The 16,590-nt window shown below is 36.8% G+C and overlaps 3 protein-coding genes across 6 annotated transcripts in view; 1 reads left to right on the top strand and 2 right to left on the bottom strand.

Moving 5' to 3' along the window:
• The window catches only part of LOC109085701 (metal transporter CNNM2-like), a 16,301-nt gene extending 13,836 nt beyond the window's left edge, over positions 1-2,465 (bottom strand). For 2 of the 3 annotated variants that reach the window (XM_042737032.1, XM_042737033.1), the window contains exon 1: positions 342-2,111. In XM_042737032.1, the coding sequence (XP_042592966.1) occupies positions 342-1,794 (1,453 nt within the window). In that variant the 5' untranslated portion in view covers positions 1,795-2,111. Of the gene's footprint in view, positions 1-341 lie in introns of all 3 variants that reach the window. The other variant, XM_042737034.1, reaches the window with a different exon arrangement.
• Positions 1-16,590, top strand: part of LOC109111078 (steroid 17-alpha-hydroxylase/17,20 lyase) — a 17,071-nt gene extending 481 nt beyond the window's left edge. Inside the window, exons 2-9 of one of the 2 annotated variants that reach the window (XM_042737038.1) lie at positions 13,051-13,328; positions 13,401-13,539; positions 13,658-13,886; positions 14,265-14,352; positions 14,613-14,822; positions 14,905-15,074; positions 15,630-15,733; positions 15,812-16,590. In XM_042737038.1, the coding sequence (XP_042592972.1) occupies positions 13,083-13,328; positions 13,401-13,539; positions 13,658-13,886; positions 14,265-14,352; positions 14,613-14,822; positions 14,905-15,074; positions 15,630-15,733; positions 15,812-16,095 (1,470 nt within the window). In that variant the 5' untranslated portion in view covers positions 13,051-13,082 and the 3' untranslated portion in view covers positions 16,096-16,590. Of the gene's footprint in view, positions 1-12,527; positions 13,329-13,400; positions 13,540-13,657; positions 13,887-14,264; positions 14,353-14,612; positions 14,823-14,904; positions 15,075-15,629; positions 15,734-15,811 lie in introns of those variants that run through there. The other variant, XM_042737037.1, reaches the window with a different exon arrangement.
• On the bottom strand, positions 5,483-7,553 carry LOC109111264 (BLOC-1-related complex subunit 7-like). The gene is made up of 5 exons (XM_042737039.1): positions 7,393-7,553; positions 7,071-7,133; positions 6,584-6,627; positions 6,193-6,213; positions 5,483-6,072 (listed from the first exon to the last, which is right to left on the bottom strand). Exons 1-5 carry the CDS (start codon positions 7,522-7,524, stop codon positions 6,021-6,023), a joined length of 312 nt encoding a protein of 103 aa, XP_042592973.1. The 5' UTR covers positions 7,525-7,553; the 3' UTR covers positions 5,483-6,020.

The following is a 16,590-nucleotide window of genomic DNA, read 5'->3' as shown; positions in this document are numbered from 1 at the left end:
TACCTCATCAGGAGAACGAGACTTCTGTTTGCTAGCGACTGTAACTTTCTAACTTTTGTGGTTACTGAAAATTTGAAAATGCTGTTGAAACGAATATTTACGCATGATGGAGATATACTTTTATTATAACAACTATATTATTCAAAAAGCAAGAACTTTATCTATAAACACTTTTACACTCCCCACCTCTTATAGAGCTGAATTCTTCAACAGTTAAACAACGCAACTGTATATAACTTTATGTTTTTTAAAGTCGTCAGGCATACTTGTATTATTATACAGCTGAATCAAAGTATGGTGTAGCTTTAAAAAAAAACAATGCACTGTATTATACAACTTACCTTTTTTAAACTCCTCGAGCATGGCATCCAGCTTTGTATCGTTGAAGACAAAATGCAGAGGGTGGCTGTAGAACTTGGTGATGGTTTTCAGCGGCGTGCAGTCATCTGGATCCACAAAGGCCAAGTCCTTGACAAACAGCAAGTCCACGATATGACATTTCTCGCCCTCATACACAGGTATTCGCGTGTAGCCGCTCTCCATGATCTCAGACATGGTGTTGAAGTCCAGGATGGCATCAGCTGCGATCATGAAGCAGTCTCGCAAAGGCGTCATGACATCCTCCACAGTTTTAGTCCTGAGCTCCAGAGCGCCCTGGATGATGTTGAGCTCCTCTTTCACCAGGTCATTATACGGATCTGTCACCCTGAGCATCTCCAGAAGCTTCTCCCTGTTGTACACAGTGCCGATCTCCTGCCCCAGCACGTGGTCCAGGAGTTTACTGACGGGATATGATGCAGGGAAAGTGAGGATCATAAAGAATTTAGTCAGGAGAATAGTGTTTGCGCCCACGGCGAGCCCATGCCTGGAGCAGATGGCTTGTGGCACGATTTCCCCAAAAATCACGATCCCGATAGTGGACACCACTATAGCGATCAGCCCTGATCCTGCGATGTCATCGAGCAGGATAGTTAAAGTGGTATTGACCAAGACATTTCCCAGGAGCAAAGAGCACAGAAGGTAGTTTCCTTGGCTTCGGACTGGCTCGATCTTCTTCGCGTAATTCTTCTCCTTCTCAGTCCCGCAGTTTTGGACAATCCGGAGCTCCATGGGATCCAGTGCCATCAGTCCTAGATTCAGCCCGCTGAACATGCCGGACAAACACAACAACATGGCAATAAAAATCACCTGCAGCCAGAAAGGTAGCAGGAACTTCTTCTCCTCCACCACGATCACTTTAGTGTCATGCCCCTCGTGATAGATCCAGGTGCTCTCGGACCACACGTCCTGCGCGCCAGGTGTGGCGGTGGCGATGCACAGGTAATACACTTTGCTCTTCTCAGTTTTTCGCAGGGGCTTCACCTCCATTTCAATAATCCCAGATGTCTTTCTGTTTACCTCCACGTTGGGAAGGATGATGATATCGGAGGATCGGATGCCGCAGGGATGCGAGGCAGGTGCGTCTCCGGGGCTCTGGCTCTCCGCAGGTGCGCTGCCGATGCTGTGCTCCGTAAAGGCGAGTTTGGACCACGTCTCGTTGTTGATGTTTTGCCCATAGACCCTTAACCTGACACGAGAGCGCTCGCTGACGCGCAAAAAGCCCCTGTCCATAAACGACACCTCATCGGTGTCCTCGAGCCGGAGGCCAATGATGACAGTCTCCTCTGGCGCGTCTTTGCCATCAATGCTACTGATCAGACAACTGCTGACAATTAAGAATATAACAGTCAATGATCTAGCCCGGTTCAGCGCCGCCATATTAGAAGTGGGCACTGCTGTCCATTGCTCTGCCATGTTGACAATGGGCAGACTTTAGTCAATGCATGTAGGATGCCACGGTCAGAGGGAATCCGCGTCCGCCTTCATTTTCTCTATAGCAGTCCTGACATCAAGCAACAAGGCCGGCATTACTCACCGCGTATCGTTGCCTCTCTGCACCACGATGACACACCAGCACGCTCTATGTAAACTGCTGTGAGTACAGATGCCTAATGACGGACGGTCGTTCTGACCAATCCGGTCGCGTATGCAAATTACGACCAATGGCATCCAATGAAATCTCGCGGAATGTCGGAGGGGAGGCGGTGCTATCCATAGATATGTACATATCTATACATACATATCTATGGCGCTATCGGGCTTAAACGCGGTAGTGGGTGTATCCAAAGGCCAATCAAAATGAGCGGTACCTAAAAGGTGGGAGTGGTCACCGACGGCCAACGGTTTGTCACCATTGAAACCGCTATTGCATTAACGTATTGAAATTCGGGGTTAGTTCTTAAAACTTAGAAAAACAGTATGACGAATGTAGTGGGGTAAATGATACACGAGGAAATGCGTAATAAAATTACGACGCACAGATTAAAAACATTCGATTTCCATTTGCTTGTAAGCGCGTGTGCGTCTCTCTGCCAGATAAACAAACTCGTAACGCCTTCATTCATGCGCGCGTTAAGTCAGTTTTCACAAGACGTACAAAAAGTCTGTTCTTAATTCCTTCATAGAACCACTAAATTTAATGGCAAACTAAATAGTTTGTGATGTTTCAGAAAATCACAAAAGAGGAAAATTTGTATACTAATATAGATTATGACTTATTATGATATTAAAATTATGATGATTTTAAACTGTCTTTTTTCACCTTTTGGAGAGACTTTAAATTGTACAAGACAAAACGATTTGAATAAAACATTAAATTACTATCTATATAATAACTATATATAAGAACTATCTATATACTATAAATAATGAGACAATCAAAATTTTGGCTATTTTATATTTAATAATTTGAGTATTTTAATAATAATAATTCATTCACAAAATTATAATAAAAAAAAGTCTTCGACTTAGTCAGAAAAGACTAAATTGAACCCTAAAACAGTAAAAAAGTAAAGGCTTTTCACTCATGCACAAACACACACACACACACACACAGAGCGAGAGAGAGAAGAGTTTAGTGTGTGCATCTTTTTTCATCCTTCTTGTTCTGAATCATATTGGGAAAATTGTTCGTATTTCTGTTAGCTCATATAAGAAGGCAGTAGGTGATCAATATGAATTTATATAAAATAATATATATATAGACATATAGTCCTTGCACGATTACATCCAGTCACTAAATCCTATAAACCTGCAATTTTCTCCTACAATTTATTTGTTTTATATGGATATGTGTTTTACCTATAGAGGGAGCCAAAACACTAACACTAATACATTGACTCCTTTTTCAAAATCAATACCTCTTGTATATAACTGACATAGTTAAACACGGCAACATAAAATTAAAACAAAATGATTTTGCAGATCTGAACAGCAAAAGACCATTACAACCATTAGCTCTGTAAATATTTCTAATGTGCTTTATTATACTTTGTATTCACACAGCGGTGCGTATACTGTATCATAAAGCAAACTACAAATGTCTTTTTTTGCATAGATTCATAAATTGAATAATAAGGATATACAGGTGCATCTCAATAAATTAGAATTTCATGGAAAAGTTCATTTATTTTAGTAATTCAACTCAAATTGTGAAACTCGTGAATTAAATAAATTCAATGCATACAGACTGAAGTAGTTTAAGTCTTTGGTTCTTTTAATTGTGATGATTTTGGCTCACATTTAACAAAAAACCCACCAATTCAATATCTCAACAAATCAGAAGATGGAGACATGCCAATCTGCTAATCAACTCAAAACACCTGCAAAGGTTTCCTGAGAAGTTTTAATGGTCTTTCAGTTTGGTTTATTAGGTTGTGTTATCTATACAATCATGGTTTTATTAATTTTGTCTAGAAGACAATCATTGACCCCCTTCACAAGGAGGGTAAGCCACAAACATTCATTGCCAAAGAAGCTGGCTGTTCACAGAGTGCTGTATCCAAGCATGTTAACAGAAAGTTGAGTGGACAATTGTTAATTGAGATGGATGTTGGCTGTTTGCTGTATAGAGGACCGCAGCCTTATGAGGATTGTCAAGCAAAATCGATTCAAGAATTTGAGTGAACGTCACAAGGAATGGACTGAGGCTGGGGTCAAGGCATAGAGTGGGGTCAAGGAATGAATTTGGATAAAGTAGTGGTATTCCTCTTGTTAAGCCACTCCTGAACTACAGACAACGTCAGAGGCATCTTACCTGGGCTAAGGAGAAGAAGAACTGGAAAAAAGCACCAAAAGTTGGTTAAATGACCATGGTGTTGGTGTGCTTGACTGGCCAGCAAACTCACCAGACCTGAACCTCATAGAGAATCTATGGGGTATTGTCAAGAGGAAAAGGAGAAACAAGAGACCAAAAAATGCAGATGAGCTGAAGGCCACTGTCAAAGAAACCTGGGCTTCCATACCACCTCAGCAGTGCCATAAACTGATCACCTCCATGCCACGCCGAATTGAGGCAGTAATTAAAGCAAAAGGAGCCACTACCAAGTATTGAGTACATGTACAGTAAATGAACATACTTTCCAGAAGGCCAACAATTCACTAAAAATTCACTTTTTATTGGTCTTATGAAGTATTCTAATTTGTTGAGATAGTGAATTGGTGGGTTTTTGTTAAATGTGAGTCAAAATCATCACAATTAAAAGAACCAAAGACTTAAACTATTTCAGTCTGTGTGCACTGAATTTATTTAAAACACGAGTTTCACAATTTGAGTTGAATTACTGAAATAATTGACATTGTAATTTATTGAGATGCACCTGTACAAGCTAAAATGGCATATTCTTTTACTGGGGGTGGGGTGGGGGGTCATTATGTGAGAAAGCACAATGTTGCTTTGAGCGATTGATGTGAACATTCCACATATTTTATTTATACCCACAACATACTTTGTTTATATTATTTTGTCATCCTTTTGAAAAACCTCCTAATAGTAGTGATTAACTCAAGATTTGCTTTTACACAAACTCTTGGCAGATTGCTAGATTTCATTATTATAGACCTTGAGTACTGATAAGTTGAACTGGGGAGGTACAGAACATTCTTTCCAATTCAAGGTCTCCCATGATCCTGTGAATGTGAATGGCCAGATGTGCATAGTGCAAGACCTTTTACCAAGAACTTAAAAGTTAATCTTTGTTATTTATTACCTGTTGATATTGCATAACTAATATTTTTTTCTCAGAATTCTTTTTTTTTTAATTATTCATTATTTTATAAAAATAATAATAATAATAATAAAATATGGACATATCAATATATAAATGCATATAATATTATATATATAATGGCAACGTTGAAATTATATGTTGATGTTAATGGTTATATTTTGACTGTAAAGTAAAAAATATAGTCTGTATTCTGCACAAGTCTTGCAGACACAAGTCAAAACTCAGTTGAAGTGAATAGTTATGCTCAAGGCCTTGCTCTAGGTCTAGGACATCCATCTGCTTGCCCTTGCAGAGGAGCTGCTGATATTGCATGTGGGATAAACTTTGTCACATATCTCTGTGTTGGACTTTCAACAAAGGTCACGTTTCATTCATTTGCTTTTCCACATACATTTAATAAAGTTGCTCCAAGCTTAAACATAAAAAAATTAACTAGCTTTGTGACATTTTATACAAATACATTCAAGTAAATGTGGCACAGCCCCCTATAAAAAAGACAAATAAATTAACAAGAAAATACAATTTGTATGTTTGGTGTACAGTGATTTGGGACATTTTGACTATGCAAGATCTAAAAGTCTAAAAGCAAATGTTCTTACACAAACTTAGGCTTAAAAGATGAGACAAAAACAGTATACTGTTTTGACATTGCACTATCATTTCAAATAGACAAATATGAATACTGGAAACAATCTCCCACAGAAAAGCCTTCACTTGAAGGTCTTATGGATGTTTTTCATGACCATCCAAAATCAAGAGTTAGAGAATAGGAGGATGTTGGTCTGTGCCTTTTTTTTTAACTAGCAATCTGCTATGCAATAAACCATCACAACAAGTGATGTGATCTACTGTTAAAAATCAATGAAAAACTAGAGCATGCGATATCCACAGCATGTTATTAGAAGGGCTCCATTATTTCATCAAGTGTTTGAGCTGGTCCTGCAGGTTTTTGGAGTGTTCTACACTGTGAAAGACATTACAGATGTTAACAAATGTTTAGAGAAATTCACACACAAAACAAATAAATAAATAAATAACTTGCAACTATTTAAATAATTTGGATGACCTAAATATAATGACTTACTTCTTTTGAATGGCCTCTTGCCTGGTTTTAAAAAACACAAATTAAAGTATGGGAATTATGCAGTGACCAAGTCAAGTCAAGTTTATTTATATAGAGCTTAATACAATACAAAGGAAAAAAGTTTCTTTGTAAAGGAACTCAAACAAAGGCACAATTTGTATAAATTTATATATATATATATATATATATATATATATATATATATATATATATATATATATATAGGCACAATTTGTATAAATTACACACACACAAAATTAAATTACAAAAACAGAAAACCTTAAACAAAAACGATTTAAGGTTATGAGGTATATGAGTGTTTCCTTTGACTAGTACTGTACAAGATGTTAATGTAGATAAATGCAGTATATATGTATATTTGTCTACTTACTGATATTGCAAGTGGGTTGTTATAATAGACATCTTCCGTAGACTCTGCAAGAATAAAGATACTTGGAGAAGTTACATCTGCTTTATTAAACATTAAATAGCCAACTGTATCATATTCGATAAATGGAATTCTAAGGCCTCTAAATTATCAACATGATCAAAACTACTGAAAAATCAGTTGTACACAATCTACTACATGCCTTCTGTCCTCTGACTGACAGTTCATGCTTTTTTAGCAAGTAAAATGCCTTTAAGTATAAGCAACTTAATCGGTTTACTTGATTATCAATAAACTATATTTAAAAATCATATTAAAATCTAAAAAGCATATCAATGCATTGCATTATTTGCAACCCTACAGTAAAAACTAGAGCTTTGAATATCATCAAGAAATATTATTTATATGCATTTTATGTAGTCTGTTATACTGTTATATCTTATAAAGAAACTTGTCATAATGAAAATCATTTTGCCTTTATATCACTTACATCTTCAGAATGCAGAATTGCATCTTCTTGAATTACCATATTTCTCGCTGCCTGACTGAGAAGCTGTAAAGTAGAAGAGACCACTGTTATTTTATGAGACAACTGCATTCATCTTTATCTTAAAACCTAGTGAGACGCCTGTCTGTACACAGCATGTGTGGACATCACATGATGGCAAATATTTGGGCATATGATTCCCAGGATATACTAAGTTTTGGGGATTGCATCCGGTGTGTATTACTATAGGAAAAGAGGAAACAGATAGCCAGGCAAATATCTCGCCTTATATTTATATATCAATATTAACGTTTCGTATATTTACTTCTTGACTCCTGGATCCTTTCAACACTTGACGGGTAAGAGCGATCACATCTCCACTGCAAGAAGTTACTTTATCAGACAATAAACTTTTAACAGATTGACCGAAGCGAGGCTGCGTCTCGGAGGAAGCCATCACTGTTTACTACGGCACCAGGCGAGGGACAAGTTCAAATATGAACGCGAATGACACAGACGAGAGGATGGGGGAGACGTTTAGTTAGGCTACTTAGATAACTTTATCTAATTTATCTTTATCTAACTTCATCCCTATCTTAGATAACTTATAACTTTAAGTAATTTAATTACTTGGTAAAATATGTTTAATAGCAAAGCACTTAAGTAAAGTCAAGGCATGTTAAGTCACAGTTTATTATAACATACACTCTAAAAACGGCTGGGTTATTTTTTAACCCAAAATGCTGGGCTGAGTCTGTTGGGTCATTTTGTTGGGTTATTTTATTACTTTTTAAACACTTTTGGGTAGTTTCAATTTACCAGGTGTTGAGTTAAACCTGCTGGGTTGCAACGCTGGGTTATTTAACGCGCCTTGAAGATGTTTAAATCGCTTCCCAACTGTCATTTTGGAAGAACAACGGGGCAAAGCCACTGGTTTCAACTGTGTTTAAGGTAAGTTTATTTAATGTTTTCATTAATAATTATTTTAAACTGGCAGAATTATAACTTTATTTGCGGAAACAATACTGTTAAACTTATACAGGCCAACATTAGTTATATTAAATGACGAACAGTTTACCTCAAACGGCCCATTCTACGTTACGTGTACTCGCATAATCGTGTTAAGGTATCTAAGACGACAGATTAATAGAGTTTTATTAAGTATCAGCCAGCGACGGAAGGCTGAAATATGTGAATATCCGTGAAAATAGAGGAAAGAGTCGTTTCTGACACTGAAAAGCGAATTTAACATTTAAGTGAGTCAAAATAAGTGAATACGACTTTCTGCTCTAATATTAACGCCTGCAGTTGTCCATATCGACATGTAAATCATACAAATTACGTACAATGTCGCTGGACCGCAGGTCTAAAAGAACCGACGATCCGGTTCAAATAAACCGGTTCATCAGTTCTCGGACAAAGTGATTCCCGGAAAGGAATCGACGTCTCAGGGCCTCGATACATTTCAACGTGCGCGCACGCACAGCGAGTGCCGTAGGCTGCGTTAGTGAGGTGATTTTTGATGCCTGTGTGGTTTATAAAGTCTTTTTACATACGTAAATAAAGGTTTTTGGTAAGTCATAATTCAAAATGTTTTTTTTTTTTTTGTCAGAAGAGCACATGGATACATTTGTGAGAGAAAAACTCGTCGAATGCAGTCTTATCGAGACGTGTAACGGTAAGTTCATGTTTTTATTATACATTTTACATACATAATTGTTTGTCTGGTGATAATCAACTAACACTTGCGTAAATTAAACGCACATATAATTTTGTTTCGTGCTAGTTAAAGCTGCACTTTGTAACTTTGTTGTCAGAATTTACATAATTTTATGAGAAAATACATCATATACCCATTTTTCCAGATCGTGTTTTTTGACTTGTCCTAAATCACTTTGGTACACCTATAAGTGTTTATATATGGACTATTTTAAAGCTGCAGAGTAACCCAGTACCTGCGTGACCTGTCATAGAAATTTCTTTGTGACTATGCAGTGTGATCTCACATATCTGTGTGCCAGTGACTGTGATTGTGTGTTTCGATATAGCCAGCATATTAATATAAAACTGTGATTATACTGACTGTAACATCCTATTGGTTACACAGTTTGAAAGCACACCTTTCAGCCAATCACTATAGCATATTCAGCTTCTGTAGACCTACTCATAGGTGAATTTAACTCATAATCATGATGAACTTCACACAGTTTATTGAACTGAATCACTGCTATTAAAAATCTGTATTTTGTTTACTTTATTTTATAGGTTGGAACAAACGTGGAATTCCTTAACCGAGCAGTCCACAAAACCCCATCCATTTGTCATGGCAATTTGAAAATGCCAGCAGATCAATCAGACATTGATCATAATCAATGGACAGGTAAGGACATTCTGGACAATTTTCAAAAGGAATTGCAAATTGTATATTTAATTGCATTTTTCCACATCTGGACGCATAAATTGTGACATAGACCAAACGCAATTGAAAAGCATTTGAATTTCAGATGCCTTACACGCAAACCTGTCAATCTGTGTCAGGGGTGGGACTATACTATGGGACATGTTTGTATTGGGAGATATTTTGTAGTTTTTACCCCAAATCTCACTGTTTGCACTCTGATGCACGTCAGCAAAACAACCTTGCAGTTCTACTCTTATTTGCCTATTTGCATCTTACCCTATATTGTATTCCTCGGGTGAAAAGCACTTGGTTAATGGTGAATATTGACCAATAGTACCATTGTGGCTCCCACCGTTAGCAGGGGATAGTAGCTGCATTTGGGGTTAAAATGACTAAAAAGATTATTTATTGTGTAAGGTGCCAAGAATATAGGGAGACCCGGGTTGCACTGTCTGGTTCTTTAACACACATCTCTCGGAGTAGCAGCTGCCTTTAGTAGTGCCTTTACCTCCATTGTCCAAAGCATTTGGCACAATTGTCTTTGAGTGACGTCACCTCCCAATACAAACACACCCCATAGTATGGTCCCACCCCTGACACAGATTGACAGGTTTCCATGTGAGGCATTGGAAATTCAGATGCTAAAATAATTGCGATTCCATTTCAGTTTTGGCATGTTACATGTGCGACACAGTGAAAAAGCAGACGTGGTAATTAATAACACCCGATGTACTTGTTCTTATGATGCATCTAAGCTAACATTAGTCTGTTTCATTTTTATTCCGAGGTCACCGTAGCCACCCGGATCCAGTCTGTATCCAGATCAGATGGTGGATCAGCACCTAGAGTTGACCTCTACAGCCCTGAAAGACAGTGGATACCAGGACAACTAGATGAGCCCCAGAGACAGATCCCCAGTAAAGACCTTGTCTCCTAGACGGACATCGGCACAAGACATCGGGAACCAGATGAGTCCCCTGCACAATCTGACTTTGCTGCAGCCTGGAATTGAACTGCTGGTTTCGTCTGGTCAGAGGAGAACTTGCCCCCCAACTGAGCCTGATTTCTCCCAAGGTTTTTTTCTCAATTCTATCACCGATGGAGTTTTGGTTCCTTTCCGCTGTTGACTCTGGCTTGCTTAGTGGGGACACTACTTGATTGCACAGCTGGACGATAAATCACTGAATCAATGATGAACTGACTTTAACTGAAAATTGAGTATTTACTGTTGTCCTTTTGCATTATTACACACTATTTTCCTATTTAATACTGTAAAGCTGCTTTGACACTGTATTTTTTAAATATAACAGGCTCATTACTCATCATACATGGAAAATACAGTTGCAAGTGGACTTTGCTTTTCCATTTGAAATTTGGCAGTCACTGTGCATTAGTGAAAACGCAAACAGTAATGCAAGATTTGCAATTGTGTTTTGATTATGTCACAATTTGTCACATGTGGAAAACGCAATTGAAAAATATAATTTGCAATTCCTTTTGAAAATTGTCCTTCCATAGACAGGCTCTATAGCAGAGTTCACTGCTCTCAGCTGTAGATCTTTGCTTCAAAGCTTTCTAAGTGTTTGACAATAGTTCACCCAAAAATGAAAATTCTGTCAGTAATTATTCACCCGGGTCTGAAAGCTCTTGGATTTCATCGAAAATATCTTAACTTGTGTTCTGTAGATGAACAAAGGTCTTACGGGTTTGTAACGACATGAGGGTGAGTAATAAATGAAAGTATTTTCATTTTTAGGTGAACTATACCTTTACTACCCTAAACAGTGTACATCTACCTAGGAGTCTTTATATACCTGTTATAAATTTTAGGACATCTTTAAATGATTTTGCATTCTCTGTCTTTTTAAATTTTAATTGTCAATGTCATTTCACTGTGTATTTAAATAGTTAAACATGTCAAAATATAATAATTAAACAGCTAGACAAAGGTCATTCAGAACTAATTTTCTTATTTATTGCAACTGTATTTCTGTGATTTTTGCATTTGTTGAAAACGAAAAAAGAAAATTGCATGTTGTTTGTCATTGGTACAAATTTTGACACATTTGTGAATGTCAGATTGCATTAAAAATAACTTTTTAACAGTCTAAATAACCTGTATTTTTCATTATTTATTAATCCATGATTGTCTTGTTAAGCATAGGGGAAATTATGAGAATAACCCAGCAAGAATAACCCAGACACAAAAAATGCAAACACATAAATGGTAAAAATGAGTATATATTGGGTTTTCTCAACAACCCATCCTGCTGGGTTAAAATGTGTAAACCAGCATGCTGGGTTACTTTAACCCAGCACGTGTTCTGTCCAATATTTACCCAGCGCTGGGTTGCCAATTGGGTTATTTTTAACCCAGCCATTTTTAGAGTGTATTTCATATTCATTGCATTGCACTGTATTTTATATACCCTATCCTCGGTTTTGTTCTTAACTGTTTTAATTCATTTGAACTTTTTTAATTTAAAACCTTAATCTGCTTTTATTAATTGATTATTTTTCTATGATTCCTTTTTATGTAAAACATTTTGAATCACCATTTTGTATTTGTATGAAATGTACAATAAGCTTGCCTTGCCATAACAAATAATCTATTAAATATAAATAATTATTTAACATAAAAGAAATATATAACATCAAAAGTAGCTTCTTTTCTTTTCTTTTCTTTTCTTTTCTTTTCTTTTCTTTTCTTTTCTTTTCTTTTCTTTTCTTTTCTTTTTTACAACTATCCCATTTAAATTATCTTATTGTGAGGAAAAAAAGATTATTTGTCTGTATGTTTAAAATACTATTAGTGACTACAAACCAACATTTGTTGTAGCCTACACTTTATTTTTAATTTTATAGGCTACATTTTTTCTGTCATTTTTACATTTATTTTATATTATTATTTGATGTTTTATGCAATTATTTCTAAAAAAAACAACAACACACAAAACAGGGTTTTAATGTGTGCAAAAAAAATAAAAAATAAAAAAATAAATCCTATAGAAAATTTAATAGACTATGAACTTATTGTCTTAAAGACAATAAGGTTTAGTTTGACCTATTAGTGATCATCATTTTCCAAAGTTAAGCACCTCCTTTATCTGATCATTTATCAAAAAAGCCTTTTTTTTTAAGACTTTCAAGCCTGATTTTGTATGCTATTTGTAGAAAGTGGCATTTTATAAACTGCACAGCATTGATTGTTTCTGCAAGAAGTATAAATCACAAAGTTAAGCTAAAAGTTGAAAATAAATGTCCAAAAAAGAAAAGAAAAAGAAAAATGAGAAAATAAAAAATGGGCTGTGCTCACACATGCACTTTCATGCATTTATTGAATGTGGGGAACCAATCAACAGCTTTGTTGAAAACAGCCCCGATGACACTTAGATAGTTGAAGCTAAACTATTTCAGGGTCAAGGAGGTGGCATTGAAGAATTCGCATAAAAATCTCCCGTCGCCTCGCCCATACAGGCAGTGCTGATTTGAAGAGCTGGAGAACACTTGGTTGAATGTAGCTGACAATGTCTGACTCACTCATCCTGCCATGGCTTTTCTGTTCATGCCTGTTCTCTGCAGTAACTCTAGCAGCACTGTATCTCAGAAGGAAGATGAATGGATTTGTGCCTGGCGACAGATCTCCTCCAAGCCTCCCATCACTCCCCATCATCGGGAGTCTCCTCAGCCTCATTACTGACAGTCCTCCACACATCTACTTTCAGCAGCTGCAGAAGAAATACGGAGATCTTTATTCCCTCATGATGGGCTCCCACAAAGTCCTGATTGTGAACAACCACCATCATGCGAAAGAGATCCTGATCAAAAAAGGAAAAATATTTGCAGGGAGGCCACGAACTGTAAGTAAACTGCATCACTTTCATCAGCAGCTGAATTTCACTAAAATATTTACTTTACATGTTTGTCTTTAAGTTACAACAGACATGTTAACTCGAGATGGGAAAGATATAGCCTTTGGTGACTACAGTTCCACATGGAAGTTCCATCGGAAAATGGTGCATGGAGCTCTTTGCATGTTTGGTGAAGGTTCAGTTTCTATTGAGAAGATAAGTGAGTATCACTGCAGCCAACATGATATACAAATATGTAAAGCAATGTAAATTTGCATAAAAAATTGAGAAGTATACAAAACAGGGTCTGCTACCTAATTCTTACTTTCCACTTAAAGTCTGCAGAGAGGCCAGCTCTATGTGTGACATGTTGACTGAATCCCAGAACAGCGCTGTGGATCTGGCACCGGAGCTGACGCGTGCCGTCACAAACGTAGTGTGTGCCTTGTGTTTCAACTCCTCATACAAGCGTGGAGATGCTGAGTTTGAGTCCATGCTCCAGTACAGTCAGGGAATCGTGGATACAGTCGCTAAGGACAGCCTGGTGGATATTTTCCCATGGCTGCAGGTAAGCTTTAATGTGTGATAATGATGTGTCTTACACGGCAAGATTCTTAATTGTTTTGGAAAAAGGTCTCACCAGGGCTATATTTAATTGATCAGTCATTTCAGAATTCAAAATAACTATTTTCTAATTTCTAATTTTAGAATGTAATTTATTTCTGTGATGCAAAGCTGAATTTTCAGCATACTTTTTTACTCCAGTCTTTAGTGTCACATGATCTTCCAAAAATCATTTTAATATACTGATGTGCTGCTCAAGAAACATTTCTTCTTATTATCAATGTTGAAAACAATACTATACTGCCTTATATTTTTGTGAAAACAGCGAAACATTTGTTAAGGATTCTTTAAGGGAATTTTTGTCTTATGCTTTTTTCCTCCGATATTCCCAAACAAAGACCTCAAAATCCTAAGAAAGTGTGTTTCAATCAGAGACAAACTGCTTCAAAAGAAATACGAGGAACACAAGGTAAACGTGCATCTTCACTATTACAAAAATACAAATGAAAATGTTGAATATTCCCTGTTTGTAATCAACATGAGTTCAGAAAAGCTGCGTGAACAAGAAACAGTTTTAGATGGAGTGTAACATTTCAAACCAGGATATGTCAACATATGTATAAATTATAGTGTAGACTAGATTCAACAAAGAGCAGTTGTCACTGAGGAAAAGTCGGTGCTTTAATATGATTTCTCCCTCAATAACTTGGCATATGTCTCCCTCTACAGGTGGATTACAGCGATAACGTCCAGCGGGATCTCTTGGATGCTCTTCTGAGGGCCAAGCGCAGCTCAGAGAATAACAACACCAGCACTCATGATGTTGGGTTAACTGAAGACCACGTGCTCATGACTGTGGGGGACATCTTCGGGGCAGGGGTGGAAACCACTACTACTGTACTCAAATGGTCAATAGCTTACCTCGTCCATAATCCACAGGTAAATAAACTGCTCAAAACTGGCATTTCGGAATCAGTTCTTGCAACAAAACTTAGTAGATGTTCTTTACATTTGGCATTAGGTGCAGAGAAAGATTCAGGAGGAGCTGGACAATAAGATTGGGAAAGACAGACACCCTCAGCTCAGTGACAGAGGGAATTTGCCTTATCTTGAGGCCACTATAAGAGAAGTTCTGAGGATCCGACCTGTCGCACCACTTTTCATCCCTCATGTGGCGCTCCAAGACTCCAGGTAAGGTTAAAAAAAAAAAATATATATATATATATATTCCTTTATTTTGCAAGGATGCATTTAATTGCGAAAGAAAAGACATTTGTTATACAAAACACTTCTGTTTCTACTTTTGACCAAATATTACTGAAAAAAATGTATTTGAGCTGCAAATCAGCATATTAGAATGATTTCTGAAAGATCATGTGATGAAGACTTGAGTAATGGCTGCTGAAAATTCAGCTGTGCCATCATAGATATAAATTAGATTTAAAGAAAATTTTAAAATATAAAAGTTATTTTAAATTGTAATAATATTTTGCAATATTGTTTTTGCTGTATTTATCTTACTGACCTCAAACTTTTGAGCAGTAGCCTATTCCATTCCATTTTATTTATTATTTTATTAATTTTAATGATTATTTGCTATTGGATTTTGAAGTTTAATGACCACTGTTTGAACATTTGAAAAATAAAAACTTTTAAACTTCCAAATTTTACTTTCAGGGTTGCAAGAATTTCACGTTCATGTAAAATACTGTTCAGTCGTGATGTCTTCTCTGTTCTCTTTGACAGTGTGGGAGAATACACTGTGCAGAAAGGAACCCGAGTCATTATTAACCTGTGGTCTTTACATCATGATGAGAAGGAATGGAAGAATCCTGAGCTGTTTGACCCAGGTGAGAATCTGCAGTGATAACAAACATTCATGTAATCTGTGAACATTTCCAAATACAACGAATCCTCTAATCTGACAGGGCGATTTCTGAACGAGGAGGGTAATGGTTTGTGCTGCCCTTCGGCCAGCTATCTGCCCTTCGGCGCAGGGGTTCGAGTTTGTCTTGGCGAGGCCTTGGCGAAGATGGAACTATTCCTCTTCCTGTCATGGATTCTGCAAAGGTTCACGCTAGAGATGCCCACTGGCCAGCCTCTGCCTGACCTCCAGGGCAAGTTTGGTGTGGTTCTTCAACCCAAGAAATTCAAAGTCGTTGCTAAACTAAGAGCAGATTGGGAAAAATTCCCACTAATGCAACACTGCTGAGTAAACGATGTGTGTCTTTTGTACTCTTGGAAAAAATTTTAAGAAGTCTGCTATCAAATATCACAGATCAGACATGAATATAATTAATATCTTAAGACAGTGTGACTCCATGATCAACAGTAATTGAACAGAGTGCAACAGTCAGGTTCTGGAGGTAAAAAATCCCATTCATTTTCATTTCCAAGTCACCAGTCCACATTATTTCAACGTATTTTTAATCATGGAATTCTTGATGAAAAACCACATTACCCATAATTCTGCAAAGAAATAGCCAAGCAAAAAAGAACCCTTTTAGCACCCGCCCACTCCCACGAGGCACCATGAATGATGTAAATCTCTCTTCATTCTCATATACTTATATATGTAAATATACATGCATATTTTACAAAAAATGTAAATATATATTGCTTCTATATATACATAATCATCTTTAAATCAAGTTATTTTGCCACCATTTTTTAGTTATGTCAATTTCTTCTTTCCTTTAATAAAACT

The sequence above is a fragment of the Cyprinus carpio genome, chromosome B13, assembly GCF_018340385.1.
Source record: "Cyprinus carpio isolate SPL01 chromosome B13, ASM1834038v1, whole genome shotgun sequence".
NCBI lineage: Eukaryota > Metazoa > Chordata > Actinopteri > Cypriniformes > Cyprinidae > Cyprinus > Cyprinus carpio.
This window is presented reverse-complemented; position numbering and strand designations above follow the sequence as displayed.

Coding starts and splice junctions, on each gene's coding strand:
- LOC109111264 (XM_042737039.1), bottom strand. CDS start 7,524: ATGGCTTCCTCCGAGACGCAGCCTCGCTTCGGTCAATCTGTTAAAAGT. Junction 7,134..7,392: donor AAGGATCCAGGAGTCAAGAA/GTAAATATACGA, acceptor TCTACTTTACAG/CTTCTCAGTCAGGCAGCGAG. Junction 6,214..6,583: donor ACAACCCACTTGCAATATCA/GTAAGTAGACAA, acceptor TTTTAAAACCAG/GCAAGAGGCCATTCAAAAGA.